At 43.0% G+C, this 19,121-nt stretch overlaps 1 protein-coding gene across 1 annotated transcript in view; it reads left to right on the forward strand.

Annotated features, from left to right (window-relative positions):
• TSC1 (TSC complex subunit 1) overlaps positions 1-19,121 on the forward strand; it is a 48,821-nt gene that overhangs the window by 15,540 nt on the left and 14,160 nt on the right. Inside the window, exons 3-15 of the mRNA XM_082656151.1 lie at positions 1,007-1,192; positions 2,638-2,741; positions 3,841-3,993; positions 5,931-6,075; positions 7,607-7,761; positions 8,150-8,223; positions 13,934-14,109; positions 14,726-14,841; positions 15,177-15,288; positions 15,601-15,719; positions 17,497-17,566; positions 17,974-18,078; positions 18,366-18,924. Of these exons, the coding sequence (XP_082512277.1) occupies positions 1,087-1,192; positions 2,638-2,741; positions 3,841-3,993; positions 5,931-6,075; positions 7,607-7,761; positions 8,150-8,223; positions 13,934-14,109; positions 14,726-14,841; positions 15,177-15,288; positions 15,601-15,719; positions 17,497-17,566; positions 17,974-18,078; positions 18,366-18,924 (1,994 nt within the window). The 5' untranslated portion in view covers positions 1,007-1,086. The remainder of the gene's footprint in view (positions 1-1,006; positions 1,193-2,637; positions 2,742-3,840; positions 3,994-5,930; positions 6,076-7,606; positions 7,762-8,149; positions 8,224-13,933; positions 14,110-14,725; positions 14,842-15,176; positions 15,289-15,600; positions 15,720-17,496; positions 17,567-17,973; positions 18,079-18,365; positions 18,925-19,121) is intronic.

A 19,121-nucleotide genomic window follows, 5' to 3' on the forward strand; every position in this document is an offset into this window, starting at 1 on the left:
ATATCTGCTTACCTCACAGTTGCTGTGAGGATCAAAACCACAAGTTAGTTTAATGTCACAATTATGGGCTTAGTGCTTTGAGTGAAGCAGATTTCGGCTCAAATTTCAGTTCTCCCTGGCTTTGCCTCCTGCTAGCTTTCTGACCGTAAGCAAATGGGGTTGATCTTTGTTCCTCTCCCTGTAAAATGGGGACAAAAGAGCCAGTCATACTGTAGTTATATAAGGAGTGTATTTGATGATGTTTGTGAAAGGTGTGCAGTGCCTGTCTAATAAATGGTAGCTGTCTTTACTTGGTTTTGAAAATATAGCTTTAGGGACCATAGTGGGGAGAAATGAATAATTGTAAATGTGTATAGTGACACTGGAGAATGAGCTGCTTTTTCTCTATAAAGATAAGGTGACTGCTCCACTGCCATAAAGGACTGAGTTTTTGAAGGTGCAGGCTTCCCCCGTTCATGCCTACTTCCCTGTAACTAGCAGCATTTGAGTGTGTGGTAGATGTCTGGGGTGAGGCGCGTACACTAAAAATAGAGGAACCATCCCTGGTTCAAATGAGGTTTACGCACTTGTGACCTAACTGGCCATACTAACTTCTAGACTCTGATGGGGTTGTCAAGAAGAAGATAGCATGCTTTCAGCTCTCTTTCTGAAAATAGTTCATCTGCTCTTTAGATCACTGATTTGAAACATAAACATAGTCTTAGCCAAAACCCAAGGTAGACTTAGAGTAGGAATAGAACTTAGATTTAGTCCCATTATTAAGTTGCTGTGATGATTCCAACTGGTATTGTTTTTTTTTTTAGGTTTCTCTCTGTTGCATTCCCTAGAACTCCTCTTCATAAATGTGTCAAGGACAGAATTATTTACACGCCCTAGCTTCTTTTATCAGCAAAGTTCTGGACAAACTTTTCACTGCTTCGAATATATGCTCAGTTTGTCTGGCAGGTAGTTTTTTGTGGGGAAAAATGGGGCCATTTTGTTACACCATTCCTCTTCTTCTTTTCAGTCTGGTAGTGGCACCAATGAAGAGCCTTCAAAGTCTTTAACACACATCCTGGACCCAGCACAGCGCATTCGTGTAAGATAATGGCCCAACAAGCAAATATTGGGGAGCTCCTCTCCATGTTGGATTCCCCCATGCTGAGTGTGCGTGATGATGTAACAGCTGTCTTTAAAGAGAACCTCAATTCTGGTAAGCAGAATCGAACCCTGGTTAGCTTATCTGCTAATCAGACGAGATTGACCTAGAGATGACTAGAATCCTACTGATAAATTTTGGTTTTCATCTTCTAAAGAGAGTCTTTAAAACCACCAAGGAAAAGCATACATCGGTGGATTCATTCTACATTCTACATGTGTTTCAAGCTTTTAGTTATGGAAATACTCAAATATACACACAAACATAGAAGTAAGAGTCACATAATGAACTCCATATACCCAGCCTTTCCTGTTTCATCTTACCTCCCTGACTTCCCCCCACCCAGGTATTTTAAAGCAAATCCCAGGTATATCATTTCATCTGTAAATCACATGTAATTTTTAATATGAAACATGCTTAACCTCTCTTTTTATCAGAGAAATATAAATTTAAACAGTACCCTTTCCTCCTTACCGGGCTGGCAGGAATCAAATATTGGTCATAGAAATGGGCACTGTTAGCAGGCGAATACATGGGTGCTCTGCCCTTTTGGAGTATCTGTCATCAACTTAAAAGCGTGTGCCATTTGGCTTACAGACTTACAAGAATCTGTATTTCATTATAGCCTTGAATGAAATGTAGTGGAAACTTGGGAAAACCTAAGTGTCCTTCAGCAGGTGAATGGTTAAATTAATTATGTAGAGCCGTGCAGTGGAGAACAAGGAGCTCAATAAAGAGAATGAAGTAAGTCATAGATGCTGTCATGGAAAGGTGTCTACAACACCTTGCTGAGTGGAAAAAACACACATACACAGACCATGGGTATATGGACACGGGGCCTAGGTGTGTGTGATTGTACAAGTGTGAAAAGTTTTGAAAGGACATGAACCAAACCCAAGGGTGTTTGTCTCTGGAGAGTGGGTTGGGAGGCAGGTGGTGAGGAAGATGTTCACTTGCATGTTATGTACTTTCATATAACTTGAATTGTTAACAATAGACATGAATTCTTTTTGTAATTAAAAAAGCAAGAAAAAAAGAAGATAGGGGACTTCCCTGGTGGTCCAGTGGTTAAGGATCCACCTTCCAGTGCAGGGGACGCGGGTTCGATCCCTGGTTGGGGAACTAAGATCCCACATGCCTCGGGGCAACTAAGCCTGTGCTCCGCAACTACTGAGCCTGCGCGCCACAACTAGAGAGCCCGTGCGCCACAGTGAAAGGTCCCACATGCCACAACTAAGACCCGATGCAGACAAATACATAAATAATATTAAAAAAAAAGAAGATAGTATTTCTTGTGCTCTTACGGCTATTTAGGCAAATAAACTTGGTATTATCCTATTGTTAAACCTAAATTCATTTAAGGAAGCAGAAATACAACACTTCATATAACTTTGGGTAGCATACAAAGAGACGTTTTCTGGATTTTGTGACAAGCAACTATTTGAGGTAAGTTTAGAAGTTAAAGGAAATTATTATAAACTGCCCTTTTCTTTCTTTAGACCGTGGTCCGATGCTTGTGAACACCTTGGTGGATTATTACCTGGAAACCAATTCTCAGCCTGTATTGCACATCCTGACTACCTTGCAAGAGCCACATGATAAGGTAACTGCTGGAACTGATGGTAGAGATTTGATACATTTTCTATGAGTGGTGTGACAGTGTCTGTGCAGCCCCAGTGCACAGTCTGTCCAGAGCTCACTCCTTCAACTTATGCGTGCCATTGATGATACTGCCCCCAGATTATAACTACATATAAAAACAATTGTCAGGACCTATGTTTCCTGAAAAGTTTTCAAAATACAACATATTCAAGAGGCTTTTAAGGCTCTTTCTGCTTAAAGAAATCCTGTAATCCTAAACTATAATTGTATAGTGACAGTTTGATCCATAAGGTACCCATCTTTAAACCCATGCTCTGAGTAGGATTTTCAGACTTTTAATCAATATGGCAGAATCTGTAAGTGTGGGCAACTAATGGGGCTAATTGACTAGTGCTGTTTCACAGCACCAGGCACTTGGAAGACTCCTTCATGTTTTGTTTTTATTTTTGTTGATGGTAAATAGCTAACAAAGCATTGCAATTACAGATTTTGGTACGTCTTGAGTTTGTATGTGTTAGTGATTTACTTTACTGGGATTTGAAGGCCTTGCCATTGTCTGCCTTTTACAGTACATCTTGGGTGTTTTTTTTTTTTTTAACTCTGGGCTGAATTTTAACTTCTACTACTACCTGATTTATATCTGGGGCCAAATCCATGTAGGCTGGGCTATGGGAGCAATAAGTAACTGCTTCCAGCAGGATCCCGTGAAGCTTCAACAACCTACCACAGGCTTATTATAACATTGGTTATTATAAGAAGTGGCCTATATGTATTACAGAAAGAGGGCCTATGAAGGAGTCTCCCCCCGGCTTATAGACCTGTATTGTGGGATCCTCTTTCAGAAGTTGCAAACTGGCTTCCCTCTCTCAGGCCAAAGGCAACAGTGTGTTGTTTGCTAGCATGGTTTTAAAAAATCTTGAATTTGATCTCTACCTGCATGAGCCTTTCTTTACATCAAAGGGAAGACTTGAGAGACTGGGCTGTATCACTGCTGCCTCTCTTTGTGTGAACTTCATACATTCATATGTGCGTTTCCCTTGGTCCCTTGATTTTTCCCAGCTTTATTGAGATATATTTCTCTTGTTCTTGTGCATTTTCAGCACCTCTTGGACAAAATGAATGAATACGTGGGCAAAGCCGCCTCTCGGTTATCCACCCTCTCGTTACTGGGCCACGTTGTGAGGCTGCAGCCGTCTTGGAAACATAAGCTCTCTCAAGCACCTCTTTTGCCTTCTTTACTAAAATGTCTCAAGGTACAGTGTTTGTAAGGATTTGAACGAAATAGCTTTGTGAATATAATTTCTGAAATTCTGAGTACCTTAAAGCAAGCAAGCTAGATGTTAACTTTGAGAGTTTGAAAACTTCTGGACATTTGGTTTTTCTCGAATGTAACGTAGTCCAAAATTGGTACTTAGTAAGCTCTCAGTGCATCTCTGTGACTATTGCAGTATGTTTGGTCCAAGCAAATGTGGTAACATTTCGGTCAGATCGGTTGACATTATGCTGTTGCAGCCCTTTTTGATTTCATCGTTGTCTAGCCTTTCCTCTGTTGAAAACATACTGGTTTGTCTTGAGGGAACCCCCATTTCTAAGTTCTCTTTTGGCTAATAGAAAAATGGCTGAAAGGCTCTTTCAGCTATTTAGGAGCATGTTCTGGTTGCAGCTGAGTTGCATTCTACGTTTTTGCACTAACCGTAGTGTGTTTTTCTACAGAGGGAGTCAAAACCTAAGTAGAACTTTGTGCTTTTAGTTTTGACCGTGGCTTGCTGAAATACTCAGCGTTATTTGCTTAGTCTGTTTTAGCTCCTGGACTTGTTTCCTATCTATAAAATAAGGAAATGTGGTTAATATGAACTATCTGTACCTCACAGAGATATGACATGAAAATATCCAGTAGTGTTTGTGCCAGAATGGCAGTGCCTTTGGAGTCATCTGACACAGCACGATGCAAATTGATTTTGTCTCTGCCAACAAGGGTAACTGTTTTAATCTCCCTAGAGGTGGATCTCAAGGAGTCATATTGGTAGGGTATCATAAAAATGTGCATTTAATGTTAAGGAAAAGCAGGAACAATTTTAACAATTTTTTTAAGTGAATGGATCGATGAGAATATAATCCTATTTTGAGGCACACTGTTTAGTTCAGATTGCAAAATACTTATCTTTTCCAAAAAGATAAACCTTGAAAATTACTTACGGACTGTTATTCAAACCTTCAGTAAGAATGTTTTGTTAACCAAAATTAGGATTAGTCCTTTTTATCCAAACTCATTATAGATTCTTGATTCTCCTACCAGTATTGTATGTTCTTCCTACTAGATATCTGCCACAACAAATGGCTTGGTGCTTGCTGTAAAAGCTAAATATATTTAAAACTTTATTTCCAGACTCGTAGATTCCTTTTTTAGTAGGAATAATGAATGTCTTAGCCTGCATGGTAGTCTTTTGATTAATATCTTGTTTCTTCAATCTGAATTCCAGTTACTTGGCAAACATTCATAATTTAATTATGGATCATGTGAGCTGCTGTAGCTAGTCTGAGTTGATTCATTATTCATTGGTTATTAAGTGTCTTCAATTAGTCTAAATTTATATGACTTGATATTTAAACTGTAGACATGGTCAGAGGTCACCATATCTTCTTTTATTTGCTGGTCTCTAAATATTGCTGTGAAGGTGAGCCATTAAGTAGACTTGTTAGTACTATACTAATTTCTTGTTAAATTATACTTCTGTTGTAATCCTTTGAAAATAGTGAACGACTTGTCAATGTATAAGGTTCTTTTTAATTGACTTTTAAAAAGTAAGTATTTTATGATTTGGTTGAATGAACAAGAATAGCAGCGTTCTTTTGTTCTGTTAAAAAGCAACTTCTTGTGCTTCCCTCCAAGGGCTAGAAATAGCACATCCTAAGTCTCTGGGTTTGGGTGTCCCCACGCCCCGCTCAGGCCCCTACCCCAGATGAGTTTGGTGCGTCAGCGTGGTCCCTGCAGACTTAGCATGGCCGGGCTGGTCCCCAGTGGCTTTTGGTGGCGTCTGTTTCAGTGTTGTGCCCCCACCCTTAGGGGTAGGAGGATGAGTCTGTGCTGGGCGTCTAACCTGTGACCCCTTGGTGTTAGAACCTCCAAGCGTGCGGATTCTAATGCTGCACCTGACAGGTGTTTCCTCTTTCTTGACCGTCCCTCCTGCAGGTGGACACTGACGCCATTGTCCTCACAACAGGGGCCTTAGTGTTGGTAACCGTGCTACCGATGATTCCACAGTCGGGGAAGCAGCACCTTCGTGATTTCTTTGATATTTTTGGCCGTCTTTCGTCATGGTGCCTGAAGAAACCAGGTAAGGATCTCCTTCTATACCTGTCATGCCCCACCAAGTGAGTGCTTTCATGATTGGTTAACAGATCATGTGCTGGAAGGGAAGGACTTGTAGCATTCTAAAGCTCAAATGGCTGGTTGTCACCAGCCAGATGAGGAAATACCTCAGGTACGTCCACCAGAGGCACAAATAAGAAGCATGACTGTTGGGACTTCACTGGTGGTCCAGTGGTTAAGACTCCATGCTTCCAGTGCAAGGGGTGCAGGTTCGATCCCTGGTCAGGGAACAAAGATCCCACATGCCATGTGGCACGGCCAACAAATTAAAAAAAAAAAGAAGAAGCAGCACGACTGTTGAGATACCTTCCTTATATTGTTGGCTTAGAAGGATTAGTTGTCAGAGAAACTGAGTGGTAGGTACAACTTCCTGATTTTCAATAAACTGAAAAACAACTTCAATCTGTGTCATAGCAGTATAGGACTAAGCTTGTGGTACATCTTTTGTCTTCCTCTGCTGGTCTATAGTGACAGAACACAAGCTTCAGATTCAGAGAACTTGTCCATCGTAAATGTGGAAGGAGCAGAGAGAATGCAGCACGTCCTAATTAGTGTTCTAGTTTCCAATACAGTGGGGTTTTGTTTCCATATCGACAGGTAGTACAGCTCTATCAAAATGATTCAGAAGCTATATAAACACGCAAAATTTGGAATCCTTTGGTCATCCCAGCATGAGATATTCGTGTTGAAAGAATGAAATGTGTCAGCCCTGGGAAATGGAATACTCTGGCTTCCTGTGCAGGATTAAGTGACAAGCCTGAGGCGCATGTGATGCCGGCTTGTCTCGTAGGCTTTTCCTGGGGATGTCCATTAATTTAGAGGAGCTTTATGTATACTGTGGACTTGGGGTTTTCCATAGGGTCTAGGTAACGCTAGATGAATTAAATTTTCTAATTCTCCCACTCTTAGCTCTTTAAGCTAATTTCTGGGTGGTAGTTTTTCACTCTATAGTTACAAATCTGCATAGCTAAGACTACAAACTGATTTTAAAACATTCTCACACATTCGTTCCACAAATATATGAACGCCTCTCACGCATCAAGCCCAGTGCGAGGCACTAAGGGTACAGAGGTGAGTGAGTCAGTGCTGTTCTCAAGAGACGTGTACTGAGGAGGGCCGTGGAGAAGTGTGATTACAGATTTCAGGGAGTACCGTTGTAAAGGCGGTTCAGTATTATGAGAATGTCTGGGGTCCTATTTTAGGGGTGACTGGAGAGGAGCGCAGAGATTAGATCGGTGTGAGCCTTTATGGGTCACTCTAAGTAGATAGGAGTTTATCCAGAGGCCATGGGGAGCCACTGATGGGTTTCAGACAGGGGTGTCTGGTGTGTTCAGATTTGGATTTTAGAAAACCGCTCTTACTTACTTAACTGTCTTTGGAGCAGGGTAGGAGCACACGTACGCAGAGTCACGCTGGCAGCCCTGTTCTCATGTCTGTTTCACACACATCAGTCTTGTGTTCAGCTCGGTGACTCCTTTCAATGTTTTCTTTTTCAGGCCACGTAACGGAAATCTATCTCGTCCACCTCCATGCCAGCGTTTACGCTCTCTTCCATCGCCTGTATGGGATGTACCCTTGCAACTTTGTCTCCTTCCTACGTTCTCACTACAGTATGAAGGAGAACCTGGAGACTTTTGAAGAGGTGGTCAAGGTAAGTAGCAAAAGCTCATTTATTTGCTACATAGCAACTGTGTAGATAGGCTGCATTTATAACTTTTGTATTAAATGATAGACAGGGAAATTTGAAAACAAATTCAGCCTTCTCCCTGTGCTGCCCACTGCCCCCAGCCCTGGTAACCACTGATCTGTTTTTTGCCTTTATAGGACTTGCCTGTCCTGAACATTTCATTTATATGGAATGATATAATATGTGGTCTTTTGTTAATGGCTTCTTTCACTTAACATAATGTTTCGGGATTCATCCATGTTGTGGCATGTATCAGTACTTCATTCCTTTTTATTGTCAAATAATATTTCATTGTGTAGAAATACCATAGAAAGTTAAGCCTTTTATAACTTGTCAACCCAAACTCTTCCAGCCAATGATGGAGCATGTGCGAATTCACCCAGAATTAGTGACTGGATCCAAGGACCATGAACTGGACCCTCGAAGGTATAGAAACTGAACTAGTGACACAGAATTTTATAGGCTCACTTAAGAAATTGAAAATGTGACCTCGGAGGTGTCCCTTCTCAGGTGTTGTTGGGGAAGCATGTTCTTCTGTTTATGGAATCATTCCATAAAAGTCCATATGGACTTTTACAGTAAAATAACTTTGTATGCGTGAGTCTAAAGCGTATTCCTCACAGACAGGATGGAGGAGGTTGCAGTGCAGGTACCCACGCCGCAGAACCCCAGAAAGGCTCGCAGCTCAGTGTGATTGTGCAAGGCGGGCGCTGAGGTGTGTGGTTGGAACCAAGTGCACTGTGGAGAGTCTGGACGTCGAGTGGCCGGGCTCCCCGGGTCCCTTTCTCTGTCCTGCTTAGCCAAGCGACTGCCATCCTCCACAGGGCTTGGCAGAAGTGCCCAGGTTCCTTCTCTGGGGAAGTGGAGCCTGCAAGCCTCCTGATTTGAGGACGCCAAGCATGATGGAGGGTGGAGCTGAGTCATGACTGGAAAGGGGGGACCAGGATGAAATCCTACACACTGAGCTGTGAGAGGCTCAGCCCCTCCCCACCGCTTCTCTCTGGCTGGCTGCCAGCCTCATGCTCCCCAGGCTGGGGATTGAAGCCTTCTGGGGGACAAGGGGTCCACGGGTATTGACATTGGAGGATCTCCCACTGGGAAAGGTGGCTCACGGCATGATCCCCCTTCAGCAAATTTCACTTCTCTACGAGCCCTCCTTCTGCCACACGAACCTCAGGTTAAAGCAACTTGCTGTAAAATATATGTAGAGAAACATAGCAAATGTGTAAGAAAAGTTTAGTAATAACACATGGATACTTGTGTAGCTACCACTTGGCTGCAAAAAATGGGACATTAACCTCCGCAATTGCAGCCATCTTTCTCCCTGTTCCATGTCTCACCTCAGAGGCACCTACTATTCTTGCTTTTATTTTAATCATTCTCTTTCTTTTCTTTATAGTTTGACCACATGTATCGTTTCATTTTGAAAAGCTAATTAGGAAGCAAAGTCTGGCCTTGGAAAAGGCCGTCTTGTCATCATGAGGTGAAGGTTCCCAGGAGGCGAGAGGAGGAACTGAGTGTCTGAGTCTTGGTTGGGTGTCCCCTTCCTTGAGAGTTTACAGGAGTCCCTTCCAGGGAAGTCGGTGGGCAAAGTCATGAACAAGTCCTGGGAAACATAAGGCTTCCCCTAGTCAGGGCATCTGGCGAGGCCAGATAGTGAGGGCCAGGGGCTGGATGTGCTGCCGAAATATGGCAGAGGGAGGGGACTGCTCTGTTTGTGCTCCTGAACTCACTGTGGCTGCTTCCAGGAATAGGTCAGAGCAGAATCATTCTGTGGGATGAAATGAATGTCCTCAGCTGATCCTGGCAGAGAAGGGAGAGTAGGAACTTCATTAGTGCATAACAAGACAAGCTCAGTACCAACAAGTTATTGTCACCTAGACACTCTGTCCCTCAGTTACAAAGAGGGTATGGTGGCAGCAGAAACCTTAGAGGTGGCCTGCAACACACTTGTCTCTTGGTATGTCTGTTCTGATCTGACCAGGTTGTCTTCTGTGCCTCGTACACAGCTATCATCTTGTTCTCCTGGGGCTTCTCTGTGCCTCTCTCCTGTGCAGGTTCTCCCATTTCCCGTATCTCATGCCTTCTTTTTTCGGTCACTCTTACATTCATGGAATATATCTTCTAGTAGCTTTTAGAGAAAGGATGTCATTTTCTATGTGGGTATAGATTTCTAGATTGGGAGTCATTCTCATTCAGCAATTTGAAGGCATTATTCCATTGCTGCCTTGCCTCCAATGCTGCTATTGAAATCAAAAGACATTTTGATTTCTGATCATCTGTGTTTACTGTCTTCTGGTTGTTCTTGTAATATTCTGAAATTTCCTAGTGATGTCCCTTGCTATGAATGTGTTCTCATTGTCCAATCTGGAAGCTCCTATCTTTAAATTCTAGGAAATTTTCTTTAATTATTTGTGCTTGATTTCTTTTCCTTGACTGTCTCTGTCTTTCTTTCTGGAACTCTTAGTATTCTGCTTGGGACTTCCTGGAGCAGTTCTCTGCTTTTCTTTGCTCTCCTCTTCTCTTTAGGAAATATTCCTAAAGATTTCCTTGTCTTTAGCTCTTGATCTTTCTATTATAGTTCCATTTCTGCCACGTTTTCAGTACCTAAGAGCTCTTTTTAGTTCTCTGAATGCTCCTTTTTTATAGTAGCCTGTTTTTATTTCATGGATGGAGTCTCTCATGTCTTTGATAAGATTGATAGGCGTTTTTTTAAGGTTTTCTTTTCCCTACATAACCTGTTTCCTTTAAACTGCTCTTTTGTTATTCTTTTTAAAAATTTGAGGCTTTCTGCAGAGATTGGTTTATATCTGGGTGAGGAGACTAAAAAGCTTTGCTCACAGGGATGGGGCTTGTTCACTTGTAGGTCAATCTGAGCATCTGTTGGAGATGCTGATGTCAGTATTGGTTTCCATTTGAGCTGGTCGGACTTTTTCAGGAAAGGGTCTTCTGATGTCTAATCTGGCCAGGATTTGGCTACTCCTAGAGGGAAGAGGCTGCTTGGTGGGGAGAGGTTAGTGGTCTTGGCATTCAGAATGTACCTGCTCACTTAATCCTCTTGTTTGAATAGTACTCGTGCCCTCAGCCATTTCTGGAGTACCTCAGTCCCGATACTCTCTGTTTAACCTCCTCAGAGAATAATCTGGATTTCTGGTGAGAAAAGTGGGAGTGTAGAGTCAGAGTCTCAGGGCTCTAACTGCTCCTCGGTAGATTCTACCCTGTCTTACTGATTTTGGCTGCCCTCACCTACCTGTCACTCATCTCCAGAAGTACAGGTGTACAGAAGTACTCGACGTATACCAATTCTTTAGCTTTTTAAGGCTTCCTCAGTATAAATCAGGTTGACGTTTAGCTTTGAAACATTGGCAGCTTAGGATTCTGCTTTCCTGGATTCACTGAGTCAGTCACCACTTGCCTATCTGCTTTCTAGTTTCAAAAACATGTGGTGCTGTTCTCTGTTTTCTCATTCTTTTCTTTCTTGTGGGTTTATATTTAAAAGGAAACAAATAAAGGAATCTTTACTCTAGGCTTGGTGGGGTTTGGGGAGAGTCTACAATTGGATGTGTATGTCCAATCTGTGTTAACTCGGAAGCCTCCTGGATCAACTTACAGAGCCTCCTTCACCTTGGATAGATGGGTCATCTGGCCTTTGAAGGAAGTTCTAACACCAAAGATAAGAGACCAATGTAAAGAGAAGAAAAAGGAGCTAGAAACAATGATAATACAGAGAGCAGAAGAAAACATCTACAGTAGCTACAGAGAGGAAGCATTTGTGCATAGATAAAGGTCAGGATGCCACAGAAGGGCACAGTCAGAGACTAAAGAAAGCACTGTTGAAAATGAAAAATGATAGCCAAAATAAACATTGCAGTAAAAGAATTGAAAGGTACAGTTGAGAATATCTCAGAAAGCAGAATCAAAGGCTAGAGATGAGTACAATGAAAGAAGAAATTTAAAATAATCAGTCCAGGAAGTCTAGTAAAGAAGTCTTTAAAGGGGAGGAGAAAACTTTGGTGGGGGAAGAAATTGTGAAAGAAATAACAGAAGAAAATTTCCAGTACAAGTACAAATGATACAAGAAAATACAAGAATTGAAGGACGTGAGTTTCCACATTGAAGGTGCTTATCTAGTTCCCAGCACAGTCAATGAAAAAGAATGCTACTAAGCCTCAATATTGTGAAATTTCAGTACACCAGGGATAAATCTTTCAGAGAGAAAAAACCAAAACTATAAAGATCAGAAATCAGAATGAGGTTAGCTTCTGAAACACCTTCAAAATTGAGAGAAAAAAGGTTATCAGCTTAGAATTCTATACCCAACCAAACTGCCTATCAAGTATGAGACATTTTTAGACATGCAAGGACTCAAATTTACCTCACATGTACCCTTCCTCAGTGAACCACTAGAGCATGTCTTCCACCAAAACGAGAGTAAAATCGAGGAAGACACAGAGTTCACGAAATGGAGGACCTGACTTAGGGTCTTGGTCAAGGGAAGTCTTGGTATAACACAGCAATGCTGAGAACAACCAGTGGGAGAGGGAGGGCTCCAGCAGGGAGCTCTTTAGGAGAGGGTGAATAATCCTGGTAGACTATTTGCATTTCATTATGAACAAATTATATTAGGCATTATTTCAGAACTGCTAGAGCCACATTAGGAAGGATTAGTAATAGACACATTAGAAGACTGAGGAAAAGGAGCAACAACATTCAAACTCCAGGAGAAACTAGATTGAGCAGCAAAGGAAATACTGTAGTATATTCTTTGGCTCAGCCATGAGTGGTGCTTATCTAGTCATTATAATGAATTGTTCAAAATCAATTTTGAAACAACAAAACAATGACACACTGTTTTGAGAGCACTGGGGAGAAGGGAAAAGGATATACGGAAGTGACCTAAATCCTCTCCTACCATAAGGACCTTAATAGTTGATGTCTTGGGACATCCCTAGTGGTGCAGTGGTTAAGAATCCACCTCCCAACACAGGGGACACGGGTTCGAGCCCTGGTCCGGAAAGATCCCACATGCTGCGGAGCAACTAAGCCCGTGTGCCACAACTACTGAGCCTGCTCTCTAGAGCCCGCGAGCCACAGCTGCTGAGCCCGCGTGCCACAACTACTGAAGCCTGCACGCCTAGAGCCCATGCTCCGCAACGAGAAGCCACCTCAATGAGCAGCCCTTGCACCGCAACGAAGAGTAACCCCAGCTCGCCACAACTAGAGAAAGCCTGCGTGCAGCAAGGAAGACCCAACACAGCCAAAAAATAAATTAATTAATTAATTTAAAAAAATAGTTGATGTCTAAAAATTCAGACATCAGGAAATTTGAAGCATAGAAATATGGAGGTAGGGTAACAATTCAGCTGGAAGCAGCTAAAATCGGAAGCTGCCCCAAAAGTTCCTTCATGCCCTTTGAGGGGTGTTCAGTCTCCTCTCTCACTCCTGGCAACCACTGATCTGCTGAAAGCATGCTTTTTCACGGTGGTGTAATAATTTTTCTTCTGTCGAATCTTCCTCTTTGGTTGGACCTTTCTTCTTTCTATTACAAGCTACGCTGAGTGTTGTCCATCTTGATGTGTGTCTATTTCCATAGGCTAAATTCTTAGAAGTGGAACTCTGGATCACATAACAGGACTCTTCAGACAATTCTTCAGATATCCTCATGGGCTTTCTCTCAGTTTGAGACTTGCTGCATTGTATTTCTGGTCTAGGGATGGATTAGAATCCTGAGGCTTTGATAGGAGACCTTAAGTCAGCCTCAGCTACCTGGCGGTTTCCAGGTCTCCCTCTTGTTTGATTACCTTTGTGCCAAAGGAGAGTTTCCCCTGGTGGCTGCTCTGCATAGTTTGTGTTCTCTTCTGAGGCTATGCCTGGTCTTTTGTTGATGGAATTTTTGTTTCGGACTAGTTTCTGATAACTTGATATAACCATTTTAAATAGGGAGGGTATAGGTTTGTAAAATGAATGGCTAATTCTTTATATCATAGTGCTGATTAGTACTTGGGCTGGCGCGGTTCTGCCTGTTCTTTGCTAGCCATAGTTCAGTGGCTGGCACTGAGTTAGCACTCTTCAGTATTTGATGGTTTGAATAAATGGATTATAACGTGCACTTCTTGACTTTCGTTGCCTTTCACAGGTGGAAGAGATTAGAAACACATGATGTTGTCATAGAATGTGCCAAAATCTCTCTGGACCCTACAGAAGCCTCATATGAAGATGGCTATTCTGTGTCTCACCAAATCTCAGCCCGTTTTCCTCATCGTTCAGCCGATGTCACCGCCAGCTCTTATGTTGACACACAGAATAGCTATGGTAAAAAGTGACTTTGGTACTTATCTGCTTTACAACTTTGTCTCTAGAAAGCATTGTTTATTTTTGTTGAGTTTTTTTCCCTTTCCTAGAATAAGACTTAGGTCAGCTCCTAGGAACTATTTCCCAAATATTTAAAATTTGAATTTGGCTCCATTTTCCCCTAAGTTTAATTTACAGTCCCATGTCCTTGATCTCCTTCTTGATAGTATGTCAACAGACTTGGGATGTGTCAACACTTAACAAAGAAAATGGATTAAAGGATTTGGCTTCTAGGCTCCAGCTCATAAAGGAATCTTAGATTTTTTCAGACACTTTTAGTGAGGCCCTCTGGGCTGTCACATTGACACAGTTTTGAATGAACCTGGACAATTCAGAACTGAATTCATGTAAAAGTCTAGGCTTATCTATAGGTAGCACCCAGCGAAGTTGTCATACAGGTTGTGCTTTTTCAAGTTATCCTAAAGCTTAACTAGACATCAAACCTTACTAAACTTTATTTCCAAAGGGTATTTAAAGAGGCTTTTAAATGATCAAATGGTCTCGAGGACCGTAATTCTTTATCAGGATAATCTGAAGCCACACGCTGACCCCCTGTGTTCTTTCCCTTCCATTGTAGGCAGTGCTACTTCTACCCCTCACTCCACTTCTCGGCTGATGTTGTTAAACACGCCAGGGCAGCTACCTCAGACTCTGAGTTCCCTGTCGACACGGCTGTTAACTGAGCCGCCACAAGTATGGTGTCAAATAGTGTGCCTGCTTTCTTCTCTGCTTGCTGGTGAAGCTGACCATTTGGGTCAGGATTTAGCCTATGGTTGGGAAAATCTCTCACTGCTCATTTCAGGAGTTAGTTTTTAAGGATGCATGACATTTGCAAGAAAAGTTACTGTTGCCACTTGGCTTTCTCTTGGAGTCTAGACTTACAAAATGCAATGTGTCTCTTGATAAGGCTTTAATAAGATGCCTTTTTCCAGTTGAAAGGCTAAGTTTAAGATCATTGATCATGGACTTAAAACTCGGGAGGCGTAGCTGTTTGTTCCTTATCGCTGACCTGCCTTATTAACTTCTAGGCTACTCTTTGGAGCCCATCTGTGGTTTGTGGGATGACCACTCCTCCAACTTCTCCTGGAAATGTCCCACCTGATTTGTCACACCCTTACAGTAAAGTCTTTGGTACAGCGGGTATGTATGTCTTAGGTTAGATTTGACTGGTTGGTTGGGGCTGGCCTTTTACGATAAGGAACTATCTCTTAGATCTAATAGTGAGTTTGAGAGCCATTTGTAGTAGTAAACCTATTTTTGACAATACAAACCCCTGGAGCTTTCACAACACATAAAGTGAACCTAAAAAAAAAAAAAGACTGATCTAGATCCCCAGAAAGTTAACTCTAGCAGCTTTCTTTGCAGTAATAGTTAAGCGGAAACAAATTTGGCAGTTTTCCTAATTGTTTTACTTCCTCAAAGTGTGTATATTCTGCTCTTGTCTCTGAGCAGGTAGAAAAGGAACTCCTCTGGGAACCCCTGCAACCTCTCCTCCTCCAGCCCCACCCTGCCATTCGGACGACTACGCGCACATTTCACTCCCGCAGGCCATGGCCACAGCCCCCAAGAAGGTTTGCCTGGGCTCCTCTGCTGCCCTCCCCACCCCCCCGCCCGAGCACGGTGACGTGCTTCCAGCCTCACTTTGTGAAGCCTGTTATGCCAGATAGAAGTTTGACCTAAAATGTAATGGGTTTGAATCAGATCAATTCAAAATAGACTAACCCTGTATGGCCTTTATTTTGTTGAGGTAGAAAAAATAGACTAACCAGCAGCTCTCAGAGTGTGATCTGCTCACTGCAGGGGTCTCAAAACGCTTCAAGGGCATCTGCCAGGTCAGAACTCCTTTCTTAGTAATACTAAGTGGTTATTCGCCCTGTTTACCACATTGGCACTTACACTCATGGCACAGAAACAATGGTGGGTAAGAGGGCTGCCCCTTAGTACAGATCACACTCTCCTAGTAGGCATTGCATTCTTCTTCCTCGATGCGTTCTTTCAGTTTAACAGAAGAAAAGGAACAACAACAAAACAAACCTTGCGTATTCCATAGAAAGAACGCATATGTTTAATATTGTTTGTGATGAAGTAGGAAATAGACATCAAGCACCTGAGTGCGTACCAGTGTGTGGTGGCCACCACAAGCATTTGTGCCGTTATTTGAGCTAAGAGCTGAACTAGTTGCTTTTTTTCATGGAGCAGCAGTTTTGTTTGAAAGAACAACTGGTGACAAACTATGGTTACTCATACCTGAGTGTCTGGCAGGCAGTTAGCTTCTTAGATGACAAACTGGGTCTGTCACTTCAAGATAAACAACTGACGGTATTTGTTGCCAGTGATAAAAAGGTGAAACTAGAATATTAAAAAACTGATATCTGGCACCAAGAGCTTAATAGTTTCCCCAAGTCTTTTATGATGAGATTGAAAAGTCTTGGGAAGCTTGGTTAATAATTTGAGTTTTTGATATTGTATAATGAAATGTTGCCACACTTAGAAGATCTGCATACCTTGGTGACCCAGTATTCTACATGCCCAGTGTATATGTTATAGAATCACACGTAGGTAAAAGACGCATTTGGGGGACAAGGCAGACCAGTGGATCTCGACACGGTGTGAAGAGTGAATTGCCATGGTTCCAGATTCTGCACTGTAACTAACCTTGAAGAAACACCCCTTGTCAAGTTTTAGTGTAGTATCAAAGATGGCTATCCACAGTTATCTAAACAGTCTGTTTACTTTTTATAACTACTTATCTGTGGGCCCTAGAGTTTTCTTCATACACTTGAGCCAGAATAGCCTAGCAGCGAGCAGAGGCAGACATGAGAACCCAGCTTTCTTCCCCGAAGCCAGATGTGAAAGGGATTGCACAAATGTGAAGCAGCTTGACGCTTCTCACTAAACTTATTTTTATTTATCATAAAAATGTTATTTATGTTTACGTGTATTGGGTCGTTTTTTTCCGGCCGCGCCGCACATCTTGCGGAATCTTAGTTCCCTGACCAGGGATTGAACCTGCCCTCAGCAGTGAAAGCCGGAGTCCTAACCACTGGACCTCCAGGGAATTCCTGGGTTTGTTATTTTTAAGTGAATTAATAATTTTAAAATTCTGTTTTAGTTTGTAACATGATAACTATCAATAGGTATAACCACATAAACAAAGTCCTTGAGATTCTCAATAATTATTAAGAATAGGAAGGCATCCTGAGACCAAACAGTTTGAGAACCATGGGGCTAAACTTTAAACTCCGCTACAATATGCTAAAATTGTAGGTGTTTAGGATATTTCTCTAATATTAGAGAACATGTACACAATTTTCTGCCTTGTGATATAAGTGGTACCTGTCTTTTCAGGAAGAGAGAACAGATTCTGCAAGGCCCTGTCTACATAGACAACACCATCTTCCGAATGACAGAGGATTAGGTAAAACCTCGGGTAACAGGAGACCTTGCTTGGTTCTTGACGGGCTATGTGTGGAGACAGGGACATTCTGGAGCACCGCAAATCACTGAAGCCCAGAGATAATGAAACATAATTAATTCGAAAAACCAGCCTCATAACAACAGCCCCCAGAGCTCTTAAGTGCCTGTGTTTTGAGCTGGTCGAACTGTGGCTTTATCTGTTCTCTGAGATGTTAAGAACAGAGAGTTATATTTTCTGTGGGATTCTTTTTTGGTACCTTTAGTTAGATGATTGTCATATTTTGGCTTTCTGTGGTAGCTTTCTGTCTTCAGCAGAAGGAACCATAGTAGACCTATTCTGTTACAGTGGAAGCAGTTTCACAGTGACGGGGGTGACCAGTGTGTTTCTTTGTCTTTGTTTCTCTTCAGAAGAGCTACCTGGGAGCAAAGGGTCTGTCACTCTCAGTGATCTTCCAGGGTTTTTAGGTGACCTGGCTTCTGAAGAAGATAGTATTGAAAAAGATAAAGAAGAAGGTAACACGTGCGGGATTCTGGCCTTGCGTGGGATCGCTGCGAGTTGATAAAGCCCTCGTTGTGCCCTAGTACCAGGATTTAGCGTCAACACACACAGGCTTGCTTGGTTTTTCTTCTCTTGGGGGAGGAGATGGGAGTTGTATTCTGAGTCCTGTGCCCAGTAAAGGGAGGCCACTGTTTATCTTTCCCTCTGGGGGGCCCAGGGCAGCGTGCAACCCCACACTGCCTGACCTTACCCAGGTTGGCCTGTTGACTGTGCTGTCTCTTCTCTCCCTCCCTGCTCGCAGCGGCAATATCTAAAGAACTCTCTGAGATCACAACAGCCGACGCCGAGCCCCTAGCTCCTCGCGGAGGCTTTGACTCTCCCTTCTACCGGGACAGTCTCCCGGGCTGCCCGCGGAAGACCCACTCAGCCGTCTCCAGTGCCCAGGGCACCGGTGCGAACCCTGAGCCTCTGAACTCCGCCCTGGACAGGCTGGGGCCTGACACCCCAAAGCAAGCCTTTACCCCCATAGACCTGCCCTGCGGAGGCGCCGAGGAGAGCCCTGCCGGGGACAGAGAGCGCCAGGCCTCTCTGGAGAGCAGCATCCTCACTCCCAGCCCTTTTAAAATTCCACCTCAGAGGGGAGTGGGGTTTGGCGGTGGGCAACCTCCCCCATACGATCATCTTTTTGAGGTGGCACTGCCAAAGACTGCCCGTCATTTTGTCAGCAAGAAGACGGAGGGACTGCTAAAGAAAGCAAAAGGGAACACGGAGGAGGACTTCATGCCCTCTGCCTCCCCCATGGAAGTGCTGGACAGACTGATACAGCAAGGGGCAGACGCGCACAGCAAGGAGCTCAACAGGTGAGGCTCGGCAGCGCTGTTCTCTTTTCCTTTAAACGTTCCGTTTGATTATAAACTACAAGAAGCTGGTGGTTGGAAACAGGAATTATTCTTGTGCTCACCAGAGGCAGTTGGTTCGCTGTTTTGTCAGGCGTCCTTCTAGCCTGTTGCCTTTGACGTACATGAATGTGTGTATCCTCCACACAGGCGCGTTAAAC

This window comes from Grampus griseus (assembly GCF_964374135.1).
Source record: "Grampus griseus genome assembly, chromosome: 6".
Lineage (NCBI taxonomy): Eukaryota > Metazoa > Chordata > Mammalia > Artiodactyla > Delphinidae > Grampus > Grampus griseus.